Raw genomic sequence first — 26721 nt, 5'->3', positions numbered from 1 at the left:
AAAAATGAATATAGTCCTGGATAACCGCTATAAGAATCTCAAACACTTCCCTTGTAAGGGCTCGTTCACACTACAGTATTTTCGGCCCTGGTGCTAGCCATGAAAAAAATAAACAGACAGCATTCGGACAAATGTTATTCAATGGGGCGGTGCAGATGAGTGATTTTTTTTCACTTGCCTGTGAAAAAAAATCTCAAGATGCACTAGTTTCTTCCGTAAAATGAATGAGACATCCAAATCTATGGGTGCGCAAGAAAAAAATCGGATGATGCTGTACAGAGCCACAGGCTAGAATCCGATTTTTACGTATACATTGCGATTCTGTAACATAGGAAACTGTAAATGGTCCTGTAAATGATTAATAGAACAGATGGCACACGGATGACAAGTGAGAAAAAGAATTGTCCAAGCACTCTGGATGAAACTCCTGAACTATTTTTTATACGCTGGTGTGAACAGATCCTTATTGCGAGCCATGAATATTATAATTAGTGCAGTCCCTTCGCTGCAATCTAATAACTACTTTGAAGGTGGCAGTGCCCCCAATTTACTGAGCCCCTATGCAGCTGCACATTTCCACTGATAGACTGTAGATCAGCTCTATGCATTACACAGACATCACAATGTGCCATAGACAGATGACAGCTGACATTGTCCATGTAAACAAGGCTGAGATGCTGCATTTTGCACTGACTGTTGCAGCAGTTTCTGCTGTCAGTACAGCAGCCATCCATGCTCTGCTTGCAGCCTCTATTGTGCTCCTCTTTGTTGTGTTTGCAGGTAGCAGGGGCCAAAGTGCAGAGACAGGGGGCGTGTCTGAGCCAATGGGTGGTGCTAGAATAAACCCCGCCCCATGGCATTGGGAAAGTCAGACAGGTCTGCAAGAAGCTCAGAGATAGGAAGAAGCAGGAGACACTGGATACAGCTGGAGGGATCAGCACAGAGGAGATCGATAGAGGAGATCTACAGAGGAGAATACATATATACTGCAGCACACAGGGCTGCTCACCTGCTGGAGGAAGCATGACTGACACTCTGCACCCAAGGGACCTGAAGGGGAATGTTCTCCCTGATCAGAGCTACTTCAGAAAGGTAAAGGGCTCCTTATACTGTCTCCAGTCCTGCTAATGTACAGTGATACCATGTAGCCTATCATTTATACAGTAATACAATGTATCCTCTCCTTTGTACAGTGGTACAATATATCCACTCCTTTACTCAGAGATACAATGTATCCACTACTTTACTCAGATACAATATATCCACTCCTTTACTCAGATACAATGTATCCACTACTGCACTCTGATACAATGTATCCACTCCTTTACTCTGAGATACAATGTATCCACTCCTTTACTCAGATACAATATATCCACTCCTTTACTCAGATACAATGTATCCACTACTGCACTCTGATACAATGTATCCTCTCCTTTGTACAGTGGTACAATGTATCCACTCCTTTACTCAGAGATACAATGTATCCACTACTGTACTCAGATACAGTGTATCCACTACTTTACTCAGAGATACAATGTATCCTCTCCTGCTAATGTACAGTGACATCTTGTATCCTCACCTTTATACAGTGATACAATGCATCCACAACTTTATACAGCGTTACTATGTATCCACTCCTTTTTTTTTTGTACAGTGATACAATGTAGCCACGCTTTAATCAGTAATACAATGTATCCACTCCTGCCTATCTACAGCATTACAATGTATCCAACCCTGCTTATGTACACTGATACAATGTTTCCACTCCTGTTTTATATACAGTGATACAATGTATCCACTCCTGCCTATTTACAGCATTACAATGTATCCAATCCTGCTTATGTACACTGATACAATGTATCCACTCGTTATTTATTTACTTCCATATATATACTGTAGGAAAATGCATTGTAAGCAGCTGCCAGAGCATGCTGAGGGTTGTAGTGCTACAAATCCGTTGGTTACTTCAGCTTGGTTGTACGGTCATTGCTCATTTATATATCTGGCACTTAGTTAATAATCATATTATGACTTTCTGACATCCTGGGACTTTTCGTTCTATCAATCCAATCTATATAGGTACATGTAATTTTAATCAGATTTGTCTGATAGTGATCTATATATATATATATACATTTGTGTGTGTGGTAAGTTGTGCCTTTCCAGCTGTTGTCATGCTGGGTTTTGTAGTTCTCCCCAGGTTTTTTTGTTACAAGTTCGGTTTGCTGCCCGAGTCCTGGCACTTTCTGGTACCCCCCCCCCCCTCATTCATTTGGATGGTAAAAAATAATAATATTCTTACAGATGTTCCATGCTGGGACCTGCAGTTCCACACAAATACGGTTTCACAAAGTGCATTCTTATGTTTTCTGGTGGTAATTCCTTATAAAGCAAAACATATATAGTTAATATATAACTTAATATCATGATATTTAAACAATACTTTGACTTATAGTCCTACAAGAAGCTGACGACGTGCTAGTTAATGGTTGTGTAAATGACACAAATAGGATCCCTGGTGTTTCCAGGTCTCACCAGTGGGTGTTTGGCAGCTGATGGGTTAACCCCACAGTCACACCTTGTGTACTGACTCATGTTTCTATCACAAGTTTCATAAAAATCGTGGCTCTTATCGCCATCGCTGTTGGTTTATGCAGGGCTTGGAGCTATGTCATTGGGTGGAACTTACTAACAGGCCATTATTGAGGGATGGAAGGGGACGGCTACTCATGGAATAAATGATTATTTATGTGTCACACAGCAATAACTGCACAAATCACTGCTGATTATCTCCAGCATGCTATTTCTTTATGGCATGTTGTAAATTAATTTGCATTTAGTGGTGTCAGGGCTTCTGATTGTCAGAACGTGGCTAGTAGAAACAGCAGCTCCCACAGGCTCCTAAGGCCACGTTCACACGTAGCGTATAAACTACGGTTTTCTGATGTGCAGAAAATTAATTTGTTCTAAAAAGAAAGTGGATGCGATTTCTTGAAAACTAAAGCCATCGTGCATTTGGGGACCCTGAAAAAAAAATAAAAATAAATAATAAAACAAAAAATAATAAAATAGTATAAAATGCAATTGAGTTTTTAAGTGCAAAATCCCAGTGCTTCTGTATTAGAAAAAACATTAAAATTTCAGATCTGCCCCAAAATCGTATTACAAGAGGAAAAAAAATGCATTAAAAAAAAATTCAGATTGCTATTGCATATTTTGATAAAATGCAGCGAGGAAGAACCTGGCTTTAGGCTGCATTCACATATTGCAGTTGTACGGAAAACTGCACCATGATACAGATCGCATATGGCTGCAGCTAAAATCATTTTCATTATTAATGGCTGTGCAGTTATGCATCAAAAATATAATCTGCATTGCAGCGCAGTATTCTGCTGCGTCATAACCACACCGTGTGAACAGAGTCTAAAAAAGTCAATCTGCTCCTCTCTTGCAGATAGGTCTGCCATTCAGGAGTCGAGGAGAGCCCCTTTATTGGAGCTGCAGGGGTGGCTCTATAAGCCAAATTATTGAATTGATCATAGATTATGCTGGGACATGTAGTTCTGCAACATCTGGTTAAATTGTTTGTCTACACTTAAAGGACAACTTTACTTTACAGTCTAATCTTGTTTAAATGGGGTTTAATTGCCGTTAGTACATCTGCCCCTCCTCCGTCTTTTTTGTCCCTTTTTCCCTCTGTGATGACACAATTAGATCTCATTTTCCATTATGAATCAAGGTGACAGAAGCTTTTAACATAATGAGTCGAGTGGGTGACAAACGTCGTCCGTGGAAACAACATAACTTTGTGTATTTAAATTTTAAAAGGATTTTCGACTTCTGTCTTTGCTGACCTTGAAAGCCGCGCGGGCGATGCAAGAAAGGAGTGGAAAAAAAAAGATCAGTTTGTCACTAAGTTTTCAGCCCGGCCCATAAAAATCTAAAAGTATAAATTAATTATTAATTGCAATATTTAGGATACAGTGTAGCGTATTATGATAACACTCATTACATAATGTAATTGCGATTGTGATACAGTGTAGCGAGCGATCACAACCTGGTAGACTAGAAGAGTAGCATGGTATAAGCTTGATATAAATGCTATATGTGTGCCATATACAAACTCTACCCCATGCCAATCTATCAATGGGCATTTTACTGGCACATGGCCACAATTCAGACAGAGGTTAGTGCCGCAGGACCACAACCACGATTCTTCTAAACTTAGATTAGGTATACACTATATAAAGTGGCCACCGTCAGGGTGAATGCCTATGCACCCATCCACAATAGGGACCCATTGAAAAAATGTTTTTTTTTATATATGTTTCTTTGCTGTGACCCTGCTGTCCCCATACAGTAAAACAAATGGTTTGCAAATACATATTGGCTTGACGGAGGTAGAAAGAACACATTTTTCGCCCCTGTCTGGTGAATGGGGGTCTATGGGAAGTACAGCGCACGTCCGGAAAGGCTCCGAAAGTATAGTGTGCGCTCTGTCTAAGACAGTCATAGGGTTTTGCGATGATTCAGTTCCATAAAAGGTTGGTCCTGTTCTATATTATAGCAGGGTTTCCAGTTGATCAGAGAGCAATGAAGGGTTGGAATTTTGGGATAGTCTATACATATATTTTAAACATCAAGAAATACCCAAATTATTATTATTCATCAGCGTTCGGTTCGATCTTGAGCCATGGCGACTTGATAGATGAGCGATCTGTAGGAAGATTGATATTATGCAAGCTTAGATAAGGTCCACTTGGGTCTTCTCCACCTTTATCTTTATAGTATCAAGCCATTGGGTTTCTCGTCTTCCTCTTCGCCTTGTTCCTGCTATTCTTCCGACCATGATGTCCTTCTCCAGTGATTGCCCTCTCCGTATGATGTCATGACAGACTCTGAAGTGCCAGGGATGATGTGTATTATTTTTTTACTTAACAGCCTTCAGCTCGATCTCGAGCCATGGCGCCTTGATGGATGAATGGTCTGTAGGAAGATCGATCTTGTGCAAGCCAAGATAGGTCCACCAGGGTCTTCTTCGCCTTGTTCCTTCTATTCTTCCCACCTTGATGTTCTTCTCCAGTGATTGCTCTCTTCCTATGATGTGTCCAAAGTAGGCAAGTCATAGCTTGGTGATCTTTGCTTTGAGTGACATGTCTGGCTTGATTTGTTCCATAATTGATTTATTTGTTCTTCTTGCCGTCCATGGTAGTGGTAACATCCTTCTCCAGCACCACATTTCCAAGGCGTCAATTCTTCTTTTGTCTTGTTCCTTCAACGTCCAGGTTTCCACAGAAAAGACCAAACTATGTACGAGTATACTGTATATCATGTATTACAAATCTTCTAGGATACTATGCAGAGAGAACATAAAAAAAAGATCTGACAGCAAGAATTTCACTCTTTTATCTCGGCATTTTGCCTTTGTACGAGAATCCTACTTTTCCGGAAATACCAGTCTTCGGTTACTGTATTGTCCTGTACTTCAGCTTGGTCTCAATCACTGATCACAGTGAGCATTAACTCTTGCGTTTCCACCTGCAGTTACTAGATCTCTAAGCCGAGCACCTGCATGATTCTGAAAATTATGCCAAAATTGCAAAAATCTGCTTTTCTATAATATTTACATCACTTTTTTTGTTGTTGTTGCAGTCTTTGCTATGATTTGCATTTTAAAAAGTGCAGCCAAAATTGACTTGTGTAAGAACACCCTTAGAAATGGCTGGCTCTTCAGCTATTTTTTTGGAATCAATAGAACCACAAGTCTCAACATGTCCTAACAGCCGCAGAAGCAGGAATTCGTCAAAGCTGGAGGGCCTGAGGTTGTGTAACAACAAACCCAAGATCGATAGGACACGAATCAGAGTGTTTGCGTTTGCCAGATTTTCGATTAAAGGGGCTGTCCACGTGGCAGATTTCTTGGAAGAAAACAAAACAAAACAAAATAAAACAGCATCCCACATGACTAGAGGACATGTGTGATATTGCAGATTAGGTGGATGCAAAGTGAATGGGAAATATAAAGGAAGGACTTTTACTTATACGTTACCACTTATGGCTTTGGCTCAAAAAAATGCAGCAAAAACTCCTTGTGTGATCCCAGTTCTACCTTCACATGCTGCAGATTTATTGCAAAAAATTCCTGCAAAGGTCCTATCTATCCCTATGGGGTTTGCATAAATCAATGCACCTGCTTCAAAAACAATACTTTTCATGCCTGAGCAACTGGTTCTGCTACTTTGGTGTCATTTCTCCACAACTGATCACTTAGGGTATGACTGATGGGACCCCACTGATACAGAGAACAGGATTGTTGGAGATAGCCCAAGTACAATGCTTTGCCATCTCCGGCAGTCCCATACAAAGAAAATGGCGCTGTGTTTTGATTTTTTTTTTAATGGATCCCAGAGATGGGGGATGTGTACATTTTTTTCATATCCAACCTCATTTGTTCAAAAAAAAAATGACATGTCAAAAAAATGAAATGTAAGCTTGGCCAAATAAGGAAGATGGGGCTCACAAGCAAAGCAAAAAAAAAAACGGTGCTCTTTTTTGGTGATGGTTTATGCTTCCATATCCTCTAATCACCTAGAATAGAAGATCCAGGATCATTTGCACATCAGTTTTTCATATCTTATGATGGTATTTTTTACGGATAAAACTTGTACTTATTATAGTCTATGGGGCTGTTCATGTGTCCGTGTAATTTTGTGGACCACGTTGTCCTCACCAAAACACGGAGACATGTCCGATTTTGATGCGAGTCACAGAACAAACCCATCAATGTGTCCGTGAAAAAATCAGTTAGGGATCTGATGCTGTCCGTTTTTCACTGACTATGGCAGAAGCTTGAGAAACATCCTATTAGTTTTTTTTTTTGTGGGTTTTTGGTTACGGGAACAACTGATGAAGCTCTGATGGTAAAAACTAACACATGGACCAAAAGACTGATGAAAATCGGTCAGTTTTTTTGTGCATGATGAGAAAAGATCTTGCTTGCATGGAGGTGAGTTCTATACAGGTTCTCACCCATGAGGCCAACTTGGGGTGGCCCCCTTTTTCTCTTGGGGTTACAAAAGCACTGCATGACCCATGATGGGAGGATTTATTAGATCAAATACAAAAGCATCAGGACAAGGTTCACTCATTGTCCTGATACCAGTAGAAAGGCTTCAGTGCATACGAGATAACGTTATTTTATTGTCATAGGTCGCCCATTGTTTTTGGAGAGTGGTCTTAATTCTTCACATCACAAGGAAATGGGTCTAATCCATTTTGTCTTATCTTCCAGGGGTCAGTTTCTTTTTTTAGGTGCTGCCAAACAAACATTCAGATCCTTGCAAAACACAGAACAAAGCCCTTTATCCGAGGCATTTAAATACAGTTTAGCCCCATCGGCCACCCTACCAAGCGTCCCTAATCGGGGATCTAAATCCTGCCTGTGAAAAAAATCATGAGAAGGGAACAGGGGGAAGGACAGTCCTATTGACTATGGCCAAAACTTTCCAACATTTAGAACTAAAAGAAACCAAATTTTCTTTTTTAAAATGGCAATTTTATAACTACTGGGCTTCTAGGAATCCTATCATTTTGATAATTTGATTTTCCTACTGATATAATGTTCCCTTTAGATGAGTTTGCTGTGACTTTATTAAATCACATGGCTAAAGGAATCTCCAGTAATTAGTAAGAGGCCAGAAATTGGGGAAAGAGGGGGCTACTTTTAGGCGACGCTGTCTTGTTTGTTGGGCTGTTTTTTTGGCACAACGAGCCAAAGACAAAGGCTCCATTGAGCCGCAGCGCTTTACCGTGAGCATGGCCGCATTCATTGCTAATGATATGTCGATCTGACAGCGGGTAAACAGAGGTGATGTGTTACTCCGCTCATTTACATCCTTCATCTTGTTTAGACGGAGATATTACAAGGCTGACACATTAATGAGCCATTGTCACCGGGGAATCTGCTGCCTACAAGCCGCGGGGTAGTGAAGCGGTCCGTGTTATCGAGCATGTGGGACAAGTGCCCCTGGCCAAAAAAGGGGTCCTGATCGTAGGGTTTATTAGAATAGGTTTCAAGGGTTACTCCTTGGGCGGACATATCATTGGTGCAACTGTGCAGGGGCTCAAGAGGTAAGGGGGCCACTATCACCTCCAAAGCTGGTGCAATTATGCACTTATGGGACCCCCACCGATCTTGGTGTCCTGAAATATCATTGTCTATGGGACGGTTTATTATTGTCTATAGGACCGTTGGAGATAGCCAAGTGAGTGGAGTCTTGCGTAATGCAGGGGCGGACATATCATTGGTGCAACCTGTGCTGCCAAACTGGGGCCCAAGAGGTAAGGGGGCCACTATCACCTCCAAAGCTGGTGCAATTATGCACTTCTGGGACCCCCACCGATCTCTGGGTTCTGAAATATCATTGTCTATGGGACGGTTGGAGATAGCCGAGTAAGTGGAGTCTTGTGTGATGTAGGGGCGGACATATCATTAATGCAACCTGTGCTGCCAAACTGGGGCCCAAGAGGTAAGGGGGGCCACTATCACTTCCAAAGCTGGTGCAATTATGCACTTCTGGGACCCCCACCGATCTCTGGGTTCTGAAATATCATTGTCTATGGGACTGTTGGAGATAGCCGACTAAGTGGAGTCTTGTGTGATGTATGGGCGGACATATCATGGGTGCAATCTGTGCTGCCAAACAGGGGCCCAAGAGGTAAGGGGGGCCACAATCACCTCCAAAGCTGTTGCACTTATGCACTTCTAGGACCCCCACCGATCTCTGGGTTCTGAAATATCATTGTCTATGGGACGGTTGGAGATAGCCAAGTGAGTGGAGTCTTGTGTGATGCAGGGGCGGACATATCATGGGTGCAACCTGTGCTGCCAAACAGGGGCCCAATAGGTAAGGGGGCCCATTGCCATCTCCAAATCAGGTGGAATTGTGCATTATGATGAATGATTGAGCTGCAAAGGGCCCATATATTGTTCTTGTACAGGGGCCGTTTTCTGTCTGTGTCCACCAAGTGAATAGATGCAACCATATGGAAGGTGCACAGCAGCACAGAGTGTTTAAGGAAAGGGCTGTGGTTGTCATATGGGGCAGTTAGCCAATTAAATGGTCATGACGCTCATTAGGAGTGGAAACCCACCATACTTTAGCAGCAGGGCATGTGTGCTGTTGTCTGATCTGGTGATGTTCAGGAGGACAGGGCAGTATCATAATGTGAGTAGGGGAATGGAAAAAGAAGGGGGTCACGTGGAAGGAGCTGGTAGCTACAGCAGCACAGAGTATTTTAGGAGAGGAGCGTGCTGATATTGCAGGAGGCAGTGACCTTTCTCTTTATGTCATGATGTCAAGGCTGAAATGACAAGGGCAGGATCAGGCAGAGTAGTGTGAGCACAAGGATCAGGCAGAGTAGTGTGAGCACAAGTATAATGAGCAGGGACCCACAGCAGCACAGAGTATTTCTGGAGATGACTTTGGGATCAACTTTAAAACTATTTGTCAGAATCCCTTAATAGAATTTTTTTAGCGTCTTCATTGCATGTGACTTCCATCTCACTTTATGTTGTGTTTGTAGAATTGTTCGTTGCTTACTTTCTTGATTTATTTTCTGAATGTTTTGCATACATTTCACTACTCAAGCACCCAGAGGAAAAACACTGTATTTTCCAGCTCAATAATATTTACACTTACAAGTGATATATGAGAACCTCATTAGATTAGGAAACCTATGCAATGTTTTGTCAAAGCTGAGCCTCCCTACTTTCATGTAGGTACTGGTCACATGTCACTGGGACCAAAACTACTGCATTGGCCACTATGGTGGCGCTATTGCAATGGCTTCTATGGAAATATTGACCTTTTGCCTTGCTGGTGAAAAGTGGTACTGCAAGTTAGAAAACTAACAATTTGATAATTATAGTAATTTCCATAGGAAATACTTTTTCCATTCATCCTTTATTTTTTTCTATTGCATTAGTAAGTTTCTACCTATAACATCCTATACTCTGACAAATCATACATATGATTTAACTTCATAGTGAGTAATAGATAAAGTATGAAAGCTTACATTCAGGAAGAGCGATAATTAGTGGTTGGTTAATCCGCCGGCGTGTGTTACATAAAAATAGCTCTTTTCAAGTGTATCCAACCTGTTCCTAATGAGGTTTTATGAGCTGTGAGATTAACATGGGAGGAACGGCCATTTTATCTCCGGATGACCCACCTAGTTTAACGTTTACTGACCCTCCTCTAATTAGCCAATGGGTCATTGTGCCTATTACATGGCTTCAAACAACACTCAACGACAACTTGTAACCTCAGTGACCTAAAATCATTGGGACGGTGGGAGTTGTAGCCTACAGGTAGCCTAAAATTGGCCATGGATGCTCCTATAATGTAGCAATGGGAATGATAATGGCCCCTTATGTAACGGGTCTGGGAGGCGGAACCTCTGAGCTACTATACAAGGGGGCAGTCCTTGTAAGGGAGCGGGTGGCGACCAGGGAAGACGGGCAGGAGGTCACAGCAGGTGACCGGGACAGTCTCTGAGTGAACGGGCTGGAGGTCACGGCAAGTGACCGGGGCAGTCTCTGGATGAACGGGCTGATGGTCACGGCAAGTGACCGGGGCAGTCTCTGAATGAACGGGCAGATGGTCACGGCAAGTGACCGGGGCAGTCTCTGGATGAACGGGCAGATGGTCACGGCAAGTGACCGGGGCAGTCTCTAGGTAAAGGGTTGGTACGACCTGTGGCGGCTGATGATAGACGTGAGCTCCCAGGTGAGCAGGCGAGAGTCTCTGGAAGAACGGGTGGTCACAGCATGTGACGGCGGAGCCTCCAGGAAGACCAACAGACAGGCGGCAGATGAGCGCTCCCAGGTGAGCGAGCAGGAGTCACTGGACAGGCAGGTGGTCACAGCACGTGACGGCGGAGCCTCCAGGTAGACTAGCAGGCAGGTAGCAGGTGTGTGCTCCCAGGTGAGCGGGCAAGCTGGTCCATAGACAGACTGACAGGAGTTGGAAGGCAGACCGTCGGACCTCGGGCAAGCAGGCAGGTGGCTGATGTGCGCTCCCAGGTGAGCGGGCAGACTGGTCCTTAGACAGACTGACAGGAGTAGTAAGGCAGACCGTCGGACCTCAGACTAGCAGGCAGGTAGCAGATAATCAAGCAGGAATCTGGCAGGAAACTGGCAGGTAACTGGCAGGTAACTGGCAACGGGACCTGAGGGCTGAAGCAGAGTAGTAAACAGTGCAACAACATTGCTCGGGCACCTCCATTTTGGAGGAGGTGCCTTATATATGGTGAAGTCCTCCGGCCATTGGCCGGGGACTCCTTAGGACGGCGCGCGCGGCCCCTTTAAGAGGGAGGGAGAGCGGGAGGGGCACAGTGGACGGGAAGGAGCGCGCGCTGCCAGCAGAGCGGGAGGAGGACGCCGGGCACGGAGCAGGGAGGTGAGGGGAACAGCGTCCCTGCCTACCAGAGGGCAGGGACGCCGGCGCTACAGTACCCCCCCCTTTAGGCCCCCCCTTTTTTAGGCCAGACAGAAATTTATCTAGGACAAGAGGGGCATGGATGTTCTCCCGGGGCTCCCACGTTCTCTCCTCAGGACCAAACCCCTTCCAATCTACCAGAAAAAAGGTCTTTCCTCTTACCCTTTTGGTGGCAAGAATGTTCTCTACCTCAAACTCGTCCTCAGCAGAAACCGGAGCAGGAGGCGTACCTGTAGACTTGGAAAAAGAGTTAAGTACCACAGGTTTGAGGAGAGATACATGGAAGGAGTTAGGGATCCGTAAGTTGGCCGGGAGTTTTAATTTATAGGCCACCGGGTTGATCTGACTGATGACCTCCAGGGGGCCGATGAACCGAGGCCCTAACTTGTAAGAAGGTATCTTGAGTCGGACATATTTAGACGAGAGCCAGACTTTATCTCCAGGATGAAATTGTGGAGGATCCAGGCGTTTTTTGTCAGCGTGTCTTTTCATCCGTTCGGACGACTGGAGGAGTGCGGATCGGGTACTCTCCCAAATGGAGGAAAATTTGCTAACGAGAGATTCCGCAGCCGGGTTGTCCACAGAGGTGGAGACAGGAAAAGGAATCCGAGGATGCTGACCGAAGACTACAAAAAACGGGGATTTGGAGGAGGATTCGCTCTCGTGATTGTTATAGGAGAACTCGGCCCATGGTAGGAGATCCACCCAGTCAGAATGATGGGCATTAACGAAGTGCCGGAGGTAACTGGTCCGGTTCTGATTAATCCGCTCCACTTGACCATTAGACTGTGGGTGGTAAGCGGAAGAGAAGTCCAGGGTGACGTCTAGCAGTTTACAAGTGGCTCTCCAGAAACGTGAGGTGAACTGTACCCCACGATCCGACACGATGTGGAGGGGCAGGCCATGAAGACGGAAGATGTGGCGGATAAAGTCTTTAGCCAGCTCGGGTGCAGACGGGAGACCAGGCAGGGGAATAAAGTGAGCCATCTTGGAAAAGCGGTCAGCGACCACCCAAATGACCGTACAACCGGCAGAGACGGGGAGATCAGTTATGAAGTCCATAGCAATATGCTGCCAGGGGGCAGCAGGCACAGGAAGCGGAAGAAGGCGACCGGCTGGCAGGTGTCTCGGGACTTTGTTGCGGGCGCAGGACACACAGGCAGAAACAAAGTCTATTACGTCCTTGTGCAGGGTAGGCCACCAGTAGTGCCGGGCAATAAGCTGGAGGGTCTTTTTCTGACCGGCGTGGCCAGCTAGTTTAGACGAGTGACCCCAGTGTAGGATCTTCTCCCGATCAGGTACTGATACGAACGTCTTACCGGGAGGGAGACGATTTAGGCTCACGGGAGCCACCTGCATTACTCTGGCGGGATTGATGATATGTTTAGGTTCTTCCTCGAGATCGGACACCAGAAAGGATCGGGACAAGGCATCTGCTTTGACGTTTTTGTCAGCCGGGCGAAAATGAAGAACAAAATCAAAGCGAGCAAAAAACAAGGACCACCGGGCTTGGCGCGGGTTAAGTCTCTGGGCATGCTGGAGGTAAGCCAAGTTCTTGTGGTCAGTGTAAATTATTACCGGGTGAAGAGCCCCCTCGAGTAGGTAATGCCACTCCTCCAATGCCAGTTTGATGGCCAATAACTCTCGGTCTCCTATGGAATAGTTGCGCTCAGAAGAGGAGAAGAGTTTGGAGAAGAAGCCACAAGTTACCATTCTCCCGGAAGATGATTTTTGAGTAAGTACCGCTCCGGCTCCAGAGGAGGAGGCGTCAACTTCCAGGAAGAACTGCTTGTTGCCGTCCGGGCGATGCAGCACCGGGGCGGAAGAGAAGGCCTGTTTTAGGGAAAGAAAGGCCTCCTCTGCTTCGGGCGGCCACTCTTTGGGATTAGTACCCTTACGGGTGAGCGCGGAAATTGGGGCAGTCCGGGAAGAGAAGTGTGGTATGAAGAGGCGGTAGTAGTTGGCGAAGCCCAGGAATCGCTGAATGGCCTTCAACCCCTCCGGTCGAGGCCATTTCTCGATAGCAGACAGTTTCTCTGGATCCATTCGTAGGCCGGTCTGAGAAATAATGTAGCCCAAAAACGGAAGCGAGGTCTGCTCAAAGAGGCATTTCTCGTATTTAGCGAAGAGGTGATTCTGCCTGAGCCTGAGCAGGACCTGACGAACGTCCCTCCGGTGAGTCTGGAGATCCGGAGAGAAGACCAAGATGTCGTCCAGGTACACCACTACGCAGGAGTAGAGAAGGTCCCGGAAGATGTCATTGACCAACTCTTGAAAGACGGCAGGAGCGTTACAGAGACCAAAGGGCATTACCAGATATTCATAGTGGCCGTCCCGGGTGTTGAATGCCGTCTTCCATTCATCCCCCTGACGGATACGAACCAGGTTGTACGCCCCACGGAGGTCCAGTTTGGTGAAGATTCTAGCCCCCCTCAGACGATCAAATAACTCCGGAATGAGCGGAAGGGGGTACTTATTCTTCACCGTGATCTGGTTAAGGCCTCTATAGTCTATACAGGGACGGAGAGAGCCGTCCTTCTTTTTGACGAAAAAGAAGACTGCTCCCGCCGGGGAGGTAGATTTCCGGATGAATCCCCTGGCCAGATTCTCCTCAATATATTCGGACATCGACCGGGTCTCAGCAGCGGATAAAGGATAAATACGCCCACGGGGAGGAGTAGTACCAGGTAACAGGTCGATAGGGCAGTCGTATGGTCTATGAGGAGGTAGTGTCTCTGCTTCCTTTTTATTAAAGACATCAGCATAAGACCAATAAGGAATCGGAAGTCCAGGTAGATTAGCTGGGGTAGGAGAAGGACGGACGGGATGGACGGGAACCAGACAGGTATTATGGCAGTCCTGTCCCCAGCGAAGGACTTCTCCGGTCTGCCAGTCAAGCACGGGTGCATGTCTCTGGAGCCAAGGTAGGCCTAGCAAGAGGGCGTGAGAGAGTCCAGGCAGAACATGAAAGGAGATACTCTCAGAATGCAGCATTCCCACCTGCAGAGTAATGGATTCGGTGATGAGTTGGATGGGGCGTGGTAAGAGGCCCCCATCCACGGCAGCAACAGACCAGGGTACAGCCAGAGGTTTGGTGGGGATGCGGTATTTCTCTACGAGGGACTGTGAAATAAGATTCCCGGCTGCTCCAGAGTCAAGTTGGGCTAGTTCGAAATAACGGTTCTCCCCGCAGACGATTGAGACTGACAGCAGCAGAGATGGAGAGGATTTATTCTTGTCTAGGTTGACCTCTCTGAGCGAACCTAGACACAGGCGTTTCCCGACCTCTCCGGGCAGGCACGGATCCGGTGCTCCTTACTGCCACAGTAGAAGCAGCTCCCTTCGGCACGGCGTAAGTCCTGACGGGTTTTGACCATCTTGGTCTGGTCAACCTGCATAGACTCAGGAGAGTGTACCTGGGTAGAGACGGAGGGAGTGACGGGTTTCTGAAAAGTAGGAGCTAGACATGGTAACCTCCTCTCACGGGTGACCTCTTTGGCACGCTCCTGGAACCGTAGGTCAATCCGGGTGGCAAGAGTTATTAGGTCATCGAGAGTGGTAGGAATGTCCCGACCGGCAAGTTCATCTTTAATACAGCCGGACAGACCCTCCCAGAAGACGGATACCAGAGCGTCGTTATCCCAGGCCAGCTCCGAGGCAAGGGTACGGAACCGTATGGCATATTGGCCCACGGTGAGACTTCCCTGACGGAGGCGTAGCAGTGATGATGCGGATGAGGTCTTCCGTCCGGGTTCGTCGAAGACTTTCCGGAAAGCCGTGAGAAAAGCAGGCAAGTTGGACACCAGGGGGTCTCCTCTCTCCCATAGAGGATTTAGCCAGGCCAGGGCCTCCCCGGTGAGATGGGACATGATGAATGCAATTTTGGCCCGGTCGGAGTTAAACTGGTGGGACAATAGTTCAAAGTGCAGGGTGCACTGATTTATGAAGCCCCGAGCCTGGGCGGAGTCGCCTCCGAAGCGAGGAGGTGCAGAAAGCCGGGGTCCGGGGTAGGATACCATGGTATTAGTGGGCAGCGGAGCTGCCGGATTGCGAGACATGGCACTGGCGGAGGTTGTTGGTGGAGCAGTCAGAGTGTCCAGGCGAGTATTGACATTCCGCAGGTGACCCAGGATGGACTCCTGTTGGGACCTTTGACGGGACAGTTCATGACACAGGTCCGAGAGCAAGGGAGCTTGGGTGCCACCGGGTTCCATGGCCCGAGCAAACTGTAACGGGTCTGGGAGGCGGAACCTCTGAGCTACTATACAAGGGGGCAGTCCTTGTAAGGGAGCGGGTGGTGACCAGGGAAGACGGGCAGGAGGTCACAGCAGGTGACCGGGACAGTCTCTGAGTGAACGGGCTGGAGGTCACGGCAAGTGACCGGGGCAGTCTCTGGATGAACGGGCTGATGGTCATGGCAAGTGACCGGGGCAGTCTCTGAATGAACGGGCAGATGGTCACGGCAAGTGACCGGGGCAGTCTCTGAATGAACAGGCAGATGGTCACGGCAAGTGACCGGGGCAGTCTCTGGATGAACGGGCAGATGGTCACGGCAAGTGACCGGGGCAGTCTCTAGGTAAAGGGTTGGTACGACCTGTGGCGGCTGATGATAGACGTGAGCTCCCAGGTGAGCAGGCGAGAGTCTCTGGAAGAACGGGTGGTCACAGCATGTAACGGCGGAGCCTCCAGGAAGACCAACAGACAGGCGGCAGATCAGCGCTCCCAGGTGAGCGGGCAGAAGACTCTGGACAGGCGGGTGGTCACAGCACGTGACGGCAGAGCCTCCAGGTAGGCTAGCAGACAGGCAGCAGATGAGCGCTCCCAGGTGAGCGAGCAGGAGTCACTGGACAGGCAGGTGGTCACAGCACGTGACGGCGGAGCCTCCAGGTAGACTAGCAGGCAGGTAGCAGGTGTGTGCTCCCAGGTGAGCGGGCAAGCTGGTCCATAGACAGACTGACAGGAGTTGGAAGGCAGACCGTCGGACCTCGGGCAAGCAGGCAGGTGGCTGATGTGCGCTCCCAGGTGAGCGGGCAGACTGGTCCTTAGACAGACTGACAGGAGTAGTAAGGCAGACCGTCGGACCTCAGACTAGCAGGCAGGTAGCAGATAATCAAGCAGGAATCTGGCAGGAAACTGGCAGGTAACTGGCAACGGGACCTGAGGGCTGAAGCAGAGTAGTAAACAGTGCAACAACATTGCTCGGGCACCTCCATTTTGGAGGAGGTGCCTTATATATGGTGAAGTCCTCCGGCCATTGGCCGGGGACTCCTTAGGACGGCGCGCGCGGCCCCTTTAAGAGGGAGGGAGAGCGCGCGCGCGCGCCCTAAGCACAGTGGACGGGAAGGAGCGCGCGCTGCCAGCAGAGCGGGAGGAGGACGCCGGGCACGGAGCAGGGAGGTGAGGGGAACAGCGTCCCTGCCTAGCAGAGGGCAGGGACGCCGGCGCTACACCTTATATCTCTACAAGGGGTCGTCTGTCTCCATTTTAGAGTTGCAAAGAGGGGCACAACTATAATAGGTGCAGCAGTTGCAATGGCATCTGGTTCCTGGAGGCTAGGGGTGCACAAAAGATATTTTTGGCTCTTATGAACAGACTATTACTATTAAAGACCTGTGATAATTGGAGGTCCTGTTGGAGATTTTGCACTGGGACCCATAAGCTTGGGGAAGAGTCAGACGAGGATCACAACGCAACGTTCAGACTGTCCATCAGCTCTCCCGACCTGAGCGTGACAGCTGCACGCTCGGGAGAGCTGACGGCCAGTCCGCAGGTCAGTTTAGAATCCACATATTTAATGCAGCACATGGATGAGATTTGGTAAAATGATTGATTACATGCAATTTGATGGTGCAAAATTCAGTTTGTTCGCTATGTCTGGGCATCATTTTATGGGAAAATGCAGTTTGACAGTTCAGAAACTCAAACCTTTTTCTCATCCTTTGAGCCAAATCGCTCACCTGTAACATGAGAGTCGGAAGAGCGCTGGCCGTATCGAGTGTGACTTTCAAAGACCTTTTTCGAGACTGTTCTGGACTGGTTACCAGGGACAAATGTTTGCAGAGCTTGTATATGGCCTGCTGAGATTTGGAGAACTCCAACTATGGATGGTTTACGAAAGCAAGATCCGGTTGCCAAGTCGAAAAGTAAATTCTAGCTGTAACAGGAACTAGTAAAGACATGAGAAAGATATTAGAGAGATTCACAAAATCAACACCTTGGAGGGTAAGAAGTTCCAAAGATTGTTTCTGCATGTTCCAGAGTTCCAAAGATGTATCTATATGTTCCAAAGTTCCAAAGATGTGTATTTATGTTCCAAAATTCCAAAGATGTATCTATATGTTCCAAAATTCCAAAGATGTATCTATATGTTCCAAAGATGTATCTATATGTTCCAAAGATGTTCCAAAGTTCCAAAGATGTATCTATAAGGTCCAAAGTTCCAAAGATGTATCTATAAGTTCCAAAGATTTATCTGTATGTTCCAAAGTTCCAAAGATGTATCTATATGTTCCAAAGTTCCAAAGATGTATCCATAAGTTCCAAAGGTGTATCTGTATTTTCCAAAGTTCCAAAGATGTATCTATAAGTTCCAAAGGTGTATCTGTATTTTCCAAAGTTCCAAAGATGTATCTATAAGTTCCAAAGATGTATCTGTATGTTCCAAAGTTCCAAAGATGTATCTATAAGTTCCAAAGATGTATCTGTATGTTCCAAAGTTCCAAAGATGTATCTATATGTTCCAAAGTTCCAAAGATGTATCTATAAGTTCCAAAGATGTATCTGTATGTTCCAAAGTTCCAAAGATGTATCTATATGTTCCAAAGTTCCAAAGATGTATCTATAAGTTCCAAAGATGTATCTGTATTTTCCAAAGTTCCAAAGATGTATCTATAAGTTCCAAAGATGTATCTGTATGTTCCAAAGTTCCAAAGATGTGTATATATGTTCCAAAGTTCCAAAGATGTATCTATATGTTCCAAAGTTCCAAAGATGTATCTATATGTTCCAAAGATCCAAAAATGTTGCAAAGATGTATCTATAAGTTCCAAAGATTAATCTATATTTTCCAGAGTTCCAAATATGTATCTATATGCACTGCTGATCTGATTAGGTATCAGAAGAGATAATGAGCGTTCAACCAACCGCCACCTAGAGTGTATGGTGGGGGTTCATGTTGCACAAAAACATAAGTATTTCTCCATGTTTGTGGCTCTTATATGAATTAATTTGAAAAAATGTTGATGACCTATCCATCAATCAGTGCCGGCCGGATGAAACTACTTTGAATGGAACTGCATTCGATGTGTAGTGGTCACTGCTGGGTATTATTCAGTAGTATTGAAGCCGTTCTTCAGTATCCAGCAGCAGCCACTACACATCGAATGGACAGCTACATTCAAAGTGTTCACATCTGGCCACCACTGGAGACCTATCTTATACTTGGGTAATCAATTTGTTATGACCCTTTTAACTTTTCCTTGCAAGATCCTTACCGGAATTTATTTATTCAAAGAGGATTAGGGAAAATGGATACATGAAATGTAACATTCCTTTAATTTGACATTTTTAATCAACTGGCTGATAATTCTGATAATATCCTTATAGTAATGTGTGTTGTTTTCTGCATGTGCATCCCATAATAAAACTACTGAAGGTCTGATAGAGTCAACTTATTTGCTATTGTCCTAATTGTTGACATACACATTGGACTAAATTTGGGATCTTGATGGGACCAGATGACCACCTAACATGTACAGCATGTCTGGCCGTCAGTATCGTAAAAACGTATTGGGCATGTTGGATTTCAATATGCCTGATCATTTGTTCTCTAGGGAGAAAAGCTATCACCTGCAATGTTTGGCAGCAGCTTCTTATTAAGAGTTCACATGCGCACTGAGATGAATTAAGATGTATCGGAGTAAAGCCATGTTCACACGTTCAGTATTTGAGATCAGTATTTGGAAGCCAAAACCAGGAGTGGGTGAAAAATGCAGAAGTTGTGACCTCCAGTAGGTATATACACCCGAAAATTATGGATAGGCTATTACAAGGTTTCAAGCAATAAGCAATATTATTATAGTAATTGGTCCTATGTGATTCACTCCAAGCTTTCCATACTAGAAATTTCCAAACTTTTTACAGCAAGAAAAAGTTTCCACCCCTTGACAACCCGCAATGCCGTTCCTGCCTTGGAAAAGCTTGGTGTAGGACAGTTAAAGCTTATAATTCTTGTCCAGTGCTAAAATATGGCTGATATGTTTTGCTAGCGTACATGAACAGACTGGAATCAGTTCTCCTTCTCTATTGGTATTGGGGAATTGTCTTTTAAGCAATTGACTAGGAATTTTTCCAGAAATTCCAAAGAAGAACATCGCCCATTTATACGTTATTCCAGGATGACAAGAGTTAACTCCAAAACCTCTGCGGGTTAACGGCGGCGTCACATGAACGTCACTTTTGCGGAGCTCAATGTCTGTAACATGTAATTTCCTAAAGCCGTTGTCCTCAGACACGGACTAATTACAGGACTCGCGTAGGGACTTGCAGGCTACATGACTTTCAGCTCAACCAACTACCACAAGACTTCTGCCTCCCGGGAAGATGCGGACGGCGAAATAACCGAGAAACACAACTTAAAGAAGTTCTCCGGGTTTATTTTAGTTTCATAAATTCAAGGATAGATTATTAAAAAAAAAAAGTTTCTAAATCACACAGAGGTGATAATGTTATGCCAGCAGGGCATTCTGAGATTTGTAGTTCCACTCTAGCCCATTACGAGATCTCTGTATTTGCTGTCACTTTACATTTCAGGCAGATTATTGCGGTATTATAACGACGTCAGGTTTTTGTTACCCTGCAGCCGGTCACATTGTGTCCTGTATGTGGGACGTGTCGTGCTGCTGCTGTTTCCTGACCCAGAATGTAACAGATGAGTGACCTCCGTGGCGTAATACAATGTGATCCCACGGTAGTTGTTACAGATACTGTTCTATGTGCAGAACGCGCAGCCTCAGAAGGTAAAACATTGCCCCCAGGGTGGAGCGTGTACGGTATGATCCAGGTGTGCCATGTCAGAGCTGGAGATCGTATGCAGAAGCCTTCCTCCACTTATCTGTCTAGTTCTCAGCTTATCTAGTGGCAAAAACTTAAAGTTCATGGACCCCAAGGCAAAATATCCAACAGGGCCCTCAATAATCATTGGATCTGTCAGCAGGTTTTTGCTATGTAATCTGAGAGCAGCATGGTGTAGAGGTTGAGACCATGATTCCTACCACTTTTTGGTTTGCATGATGTCATTTTGATACAATGCAGATCTAGCAGCACCTCTGATTGGCAGCTTCCTGTGTACACTGTGCATAGGCAGAAAACTGCTAATCAGTGGTGGGGGTGGGGCTATACTGAGTAGAAGGACTACGAGGTATGAGACACCTAGTCCTGTAGTGATGCTCTCCTGTTGATAAAACACTGATTTTATTAAAACAACTACACATAGCCTAGTAAGTGACACATCACAGGAATCAGGGTCTCTGCCCCTACATCCTGCTGACCTCAAATAACATAGTAAAAACCTACTGGCAGATTCCCTTTAATAGTATTGGACTTTTCATATGGGCAAAACAATTCTTTCTATTTATCTCATATGAAGATCTATCTATTTATCTATCGTCTATCTATCCATCCATCTAGTATCTATCTATCATCTATCTATTATCTATCCATCTATTATCTATCTATCATCTATCTATCTATCATCTATCTATTATTTATCTATCTATTATCTATCTATTATCTATCTATCTATTATCTATCTATCATCTATCTATTATCTATCTATTATTTATCTATTATCTATCTATCATCTATATATTATCTATCTATCTATTAGCTATATATTATCTATTTATCTATTATTTATCTATCTATTATCTATTTACTATCTATCTATCTGTCTATGACGGAATCTATCCATCCATCAATCTGTCTAGTATCTATCTATCTCTCTATCTTTCTTTCTATGTATCTATCTATGTATCAATGTATCTATTTCTCTATATCTATCTATCCATATATATCTATTATCTATCTATCATCTATCTATCTATTAGCTATTATCTATCTATCATCTATCTATCTATTTATTAGCTATTATCTATATATTTATTATCTATCTATCTATCTATCTATCTATCTATCTCTCCATCTATCTTTCTATCGTCATTAGGGATCCGGTTTGCCAGTGCTGGGCTTCTGGACGCTTGGTTCCTGTAGTATCTGATTTTACATTCCAGGCAGGTCTCCAGTATTGGGTGCTCCTGCCAGCTATTGTTCACCAACTCAAAGAGGGCATGCTCTTTCCATGGCGAGCCTTCACTGTGAGCAATAAGCGTAACGAAAACTGGGTGTGAACTAAAAAATAATCGTACATTGCACCAGGACTTTGCGTTCTGCGCATCCACACCGGTCTGCTTGTATTAGTCTCTGCCGCTGACTCTTTCTGCCTGTAGCTTCATATGTGCCAATGTATTATAGTGTTTTACATGTCACAATCCTTTTAAGCGTAAATGCACTAATATGAGCTAAAGGATATGGACACAGTTTGGGCCATTTTATTTAAACCAAAAAAAATATTTCCTTTTTTTTTGCTATAGGGTTTTGGAGCATTTGTCTTATACAGCTTCTACAGTACCAGCCAAAACTTTGCACACCCCTGTTCATGCAATGTTTTATTCTTGTTCTTATTGGAATGTGAACATTGTAGATTCAGACTGAAGGCAACAAAATCACGAAGGACGACATGGAAACAGGGAGTAATGAAACAGGTGTGAAACAAACAAGAATATATGTTACACCTTAGCTTCCTCCTGGTGCCCCCCTGTTACTGTGATGAAAGCTTTACACCCCCCTTGGCATTATATCCAGCTACTTCCACAGGACGTCACATAGAAGGACATCCCAGAGGAGCTAGGCACTTGTTGCCGCTTTGGCTTCAGTCTGCGGTTTAACTCATCCCAAGCCATCTCCACTGGGTTGTGGTCAGGTGATTGTGGAGGCCATGTCATCTGATGCACCCTCCATTCCTCTTCTTCTTGGTCACATCACCCTTACGATAACCCAGAAGTCTCCTTCTTGTTTGTTGTTCTCAATATTGGCTTATTTGCAGCAATTCCACCGTGAAGGCCAATTCTCACAGTCTCCTGTGGACACTTGATGTTGAGATGTTTCTGCTACTTGATGTCTGTGCATCATCTATGAGGGCTGTTATCTGAGGTGCTGGCAATTTGTGGTTTCTGAGGCTGCTAACTTTGATGAACTTATCCTCTGCAGCAGAGGTAATTCTTGGTTTTCCCTTTCTAGGGCGGTCCTGATGAGAGCAATTGATGGTTTTCATGACTGCACTTGAGGATATCTTCAAGGCTCTAGCAATTTTCCAGATTAATTGATCTTCATGCTTTAAAGTAATGATGGACTGTGATTTCTCTTTTTTTAGTTCAGTGGTTCTTGCCATTTTCTGGCTAGGGTTGAACTGTGTACCAACGCTGCCTCTACAAAACACAACTGATGGTCACAAACACTTTGTAAAGGATGGTGATTCCACACATAAACTCTTGATGAGGAAGCCTTTCCAGATGACAACCTGATGAAGCTGGTCGAGAAAATGCTAAAGGGGTGTAAAGCTGTCTTCATAGTAAAAGGGGGGGACTATGAGGAATCTAAGGTTTGACACATGTCCTAATGCAGTGCTGTAATACCACATATAACCTGCAGACAGGAGTGGCGCTATATGGAGAGAGCATATTTTTGAGAATTACATCCCTGGCATTAGGGTAGCGTGATAAGTGAGTGCTTGTAAGGAGGACCGTCATCAGAAAATTGGTCAATTTACCATTTTATTGTGCAGAGTCTCATGAAAAGGGCAAAGACTCTACATGTAGCCTCATAAAACATATATCGGGGGTCTAGGTTTAGTGGTCGTCGTTCTCAAGTAGTCATAAATTCTCTAGGGCTGACAAATCGCCCCATTCAGACAGGAACGCCTAGTCTGCCGGCTTTTCGCAGATAAATCGCCTTGAACAGTCCCATTTTACTGCTCGTTGATATAAAGGCCGTACGCAGGGTGTTCTGTGCGTCCAATGACTGTCAGCAGACAATGGCTGCTCCTCGCCTCCCGCCGACACCTCATTGTCTGGTGACATCACCCACTCTCATAACAAATCCTACGCTTTGTGGTCGCCTTTCACTAAGGGATGACTCAGATCCTGGGATGTGTAAAACCCAAGTGACCAGGACAATGAAAGCCGACATGAATGCTTAGGGATATCCCCATAAACGCCGCTGTAGGCACAGTAAATATATATACAGTATATATGAAGTGGCGGGGAGTGTCGTACTTTGTATGATCGCGTATCGTCCTGTTAAACATATGGCGGCGTCTGGTTCTGAACACATAACTCTGTTTCATTGCCCTAGCGAAATGCCGTCGCTTGGCTGCATACCAAAACACTGGCGGCCATTCTGTTAGCTAGGCCGATACTTATGAAAAAGCTCTGTAAAGGCGAAACTGCTTGGATAATGGTCTGTGGACAATCACCACGTAAATGGATTGCTAGTGTTAAAAAAAATCAGATCTGATAACTGGGACCTTCACCGGTCCCCAAAACAAAGCTCTAAAGTGCCCCTGTAGATTGGAGAGGTCGCCAATGTGACTGCCGAGGATAAACCAGCGTGGTACTCCGCTTTCTCCTGCAATCAATGAATGCACTGGTAGCGTATATGTATAGTCGGCGCTGCATTATAATGGGATATTGTAGATCTCTGTTGGCAGGATCGATTTGGGTCTCACTGGTCGGACCCCTCATCGATCAGCAAGTTTTCGCAAAACGATGGGGTCCCAAAGGTCGGACCTGCTAAATATAAAAACTTCTCATGATTTCATTGCCGATCCGGAGGTCCATGAAGTTCCATTTTGCTACAAATCGGGCAGAAAGCTTCCTCTCACCACTGTGCATCAGCAGATTATGGAAGGGGCTGTCTTTCTGTCTTCGTTCAGGTCCCATCTCTGACTATCTAGTTTAGTTCATTAGCTATACCTGCCCCCTTTTTGTCCAGGGTCTAGTCTCCTTTTTGTTCAGGGGCTAGTCCCTTTTTTTGTTCAGGGCTGATGCATTGTCAGAGAAGTGTGCTGACTATTATACTTGGTTCATAACCTGAGCCAGCACACTTCTCTGACAATGTATCCGCCTTGACCAGGAAGGGGGCAAATCAGTTTTTAGGATTGGATGAGTGGCCTCAACTAGAATAGTCTTTTAGGTTTAGCTTTGGGGTACATTTACACATACATGTTTTCTGTCTGGATTTGCAGAGAGTGGAATTCAGTTGCAGTACAGTGCTGCGGATTTTCTACAGAATTTGCATTGACATCCCCAATGGATTTTTTTTTCCATCCCGTGGGGCACCTTACTTCAGCATTGAGGTATTGGGTTCCAGCAGCGAGATCATAGGCTGCGTTCACACTCTGAGCATCTGCAGTATTTTATCTGCCCCTTTGCAAGGGAATAGCCGTTCCCCCAGCAGTTGTATCCGCCGCACGGCTTTGCAGAATTATTAGATGATTGTGTAAAAAGCAGTTTAAAGACTGCAGCGTCTCGGGGTTGGAGATGTTCTTGGCTCTTGCTCAGCGACGTGATCATATAGCGATGTGATGAGTCGGGTCGGTAGCTGCCACTTGCAAAAGAAAAGTTTTATTTAACTTATTGCCTGCTGGATACTTATCTAACAAATATACATGTTCTTTATTAATCCTAGGGCAAGGCCATCGCACAGACCGGTCGCAGCAAATTGCAGAATCAAAGGGCCGGGTTGAACAATCAGATCCTGAAAGCGATGCGGATGAGAGCCGGGGCTGAGAACCTCCTGCGGTATGTTCCCATCTCTCTGTACAAAATGAAGCCTTTGTTCTGTTGGCTCCGGTGATCTTAGATTTCCCAGAGCAGATTCCCAACAGATGCCGCGTACTAATGAACACAGCGAGACAGCGCATTGATTGTAGCAACAGTTCATGCGCAGGTTACCAAACCTTCTCCCTCCGGAGGACCTACTGTGCCTGTACCCAGTGGGGGGGCACCATGCCAGGGATCGCCATTAACCCTTCCAGCTAGACACAAGCACACGTGTTCACTAATCTTCGAATCATTCCATAGATATCAAATCTTTACCTGCTCTCCGGATTTTTTAATTTTTTTTTGCAAACCCCAATAAAAACTGGCGCCATGACCTACTCTTAGTAGACAAGTCGGGCAAGTTTATAATCCTTTTCTAAGAAGCGGTCATTGAAAAGTCAACGTGTTCACTACACTGGCCATTGTAGTTTACAGAGGATCTGTCTTGGTGGTCCTCGGAGGACAATGGTTTCCCATCCTCCTCCTTCCAAGAAATGCAAAGAAAAACTCATAAAAGAACCAAAGAAAGTTTAGTCATCTCTTATTTCAGAGAGAGCAGATTACTCCTAAGATAAGACATCAATTGTGTGGGTCCTTTCAGATGGGGTATAGTACAAGATGGGGGTGCCACTATCCTTTGTACTAACCGAGATGAGAAGTAAAGTGGCTGAGCTACCTAGAACATTTCCAAATTGGAGACTTGGATCATGGATTGGGCTGCACCTCATTGCGTGGATATATGGAGATTTCCAACCTACCGGATAGTTGATTTATCGCACAGGATAAGACTTTCGTTCTCACCCAAGTCCAAATTTACAGACGGTTCCCAAGTCTCGGAAGAAATCTCAATAATGTGCTACTCGTGGTACAACCTCATTATCATTAGGGTCTTCGTGTTTGACTGTGATTATCCTGTGGTCGTGAGATGTCATAAAAGAGAATGAGTAGAGATCAAGGTTATTAATTAATTGTAAGGTGTGGTGGATTTGCTGCGGATTTGCACTGTATTTTGCAAGTGCCATCCACATAGGCTGAAATGTTCTGCACAGAAAAAAACTAAAATATTGCAAATTTGCATTTTTTTAGTGCAATGCACGGATAGCTATGAGTGTTTGGGCTCATTCAGACGTCCATGCAAATCGGTCCGGTCTGGGACTGGCCACAGGTCTCCTAATCCAAGTGTGAAAGCTTCATATATATTTCTATGAAGGTCGGGAGAGTCCTTGCTTTGCGGTCCAAGATTGGCGAATTCCAAGGGGCAAGGTATTTTTTCATTGGAAAAA

At 45.2% G+C, this 26721-nt stretch overlaps 1 protein-coding gene across 1 annotated transcript in view; it reads left to right on the top strand.

Moving 5' to 3' along the window:
* The first annotated feature begins 850 nt into the window (after nt 1-850).
* RHPN2 (rhophilin Rho GTPase binding protein 2) overlaps nt 851-26721 on the top strand; it is a 58085-nt gene continuing 32214 nt past the window's right edge. Inside the window, exons 1-2 of the mRNA XM_073659760.1 lie at nt 851-1092; nt 25305-25417. Of these exons, the coding sequence (XP_073515861.1) occupies nt 1024-1092; nt 25305-25417 (182 nt within the window). The 5' untranslated portion in view covers nt 851-1023. The remainder of the gene's footprint in view (nt 1093-25304; nt 25418-26721) is intronic.

Source organism: Phyllobates terribilis, unplaced genomic scaffold, assembly GCF_046119375.1.
Source record: "Phyllobates terribilis strain yellow unplaced genomic scaffold, ASM4611937v1 Scaffold_14__1_contigs__length_39327217, whole genome shotgun sequence".
Taxonomy (NCBI): Eukaryota; Metazoa; Chordata; class Amphibia; order Anura; family Dendrobatidae; genus Phyllobates; species Phyllobates terribilis.
This window is presented reverse-complemented; position numbering and strand designations above follow the sequence as displayed.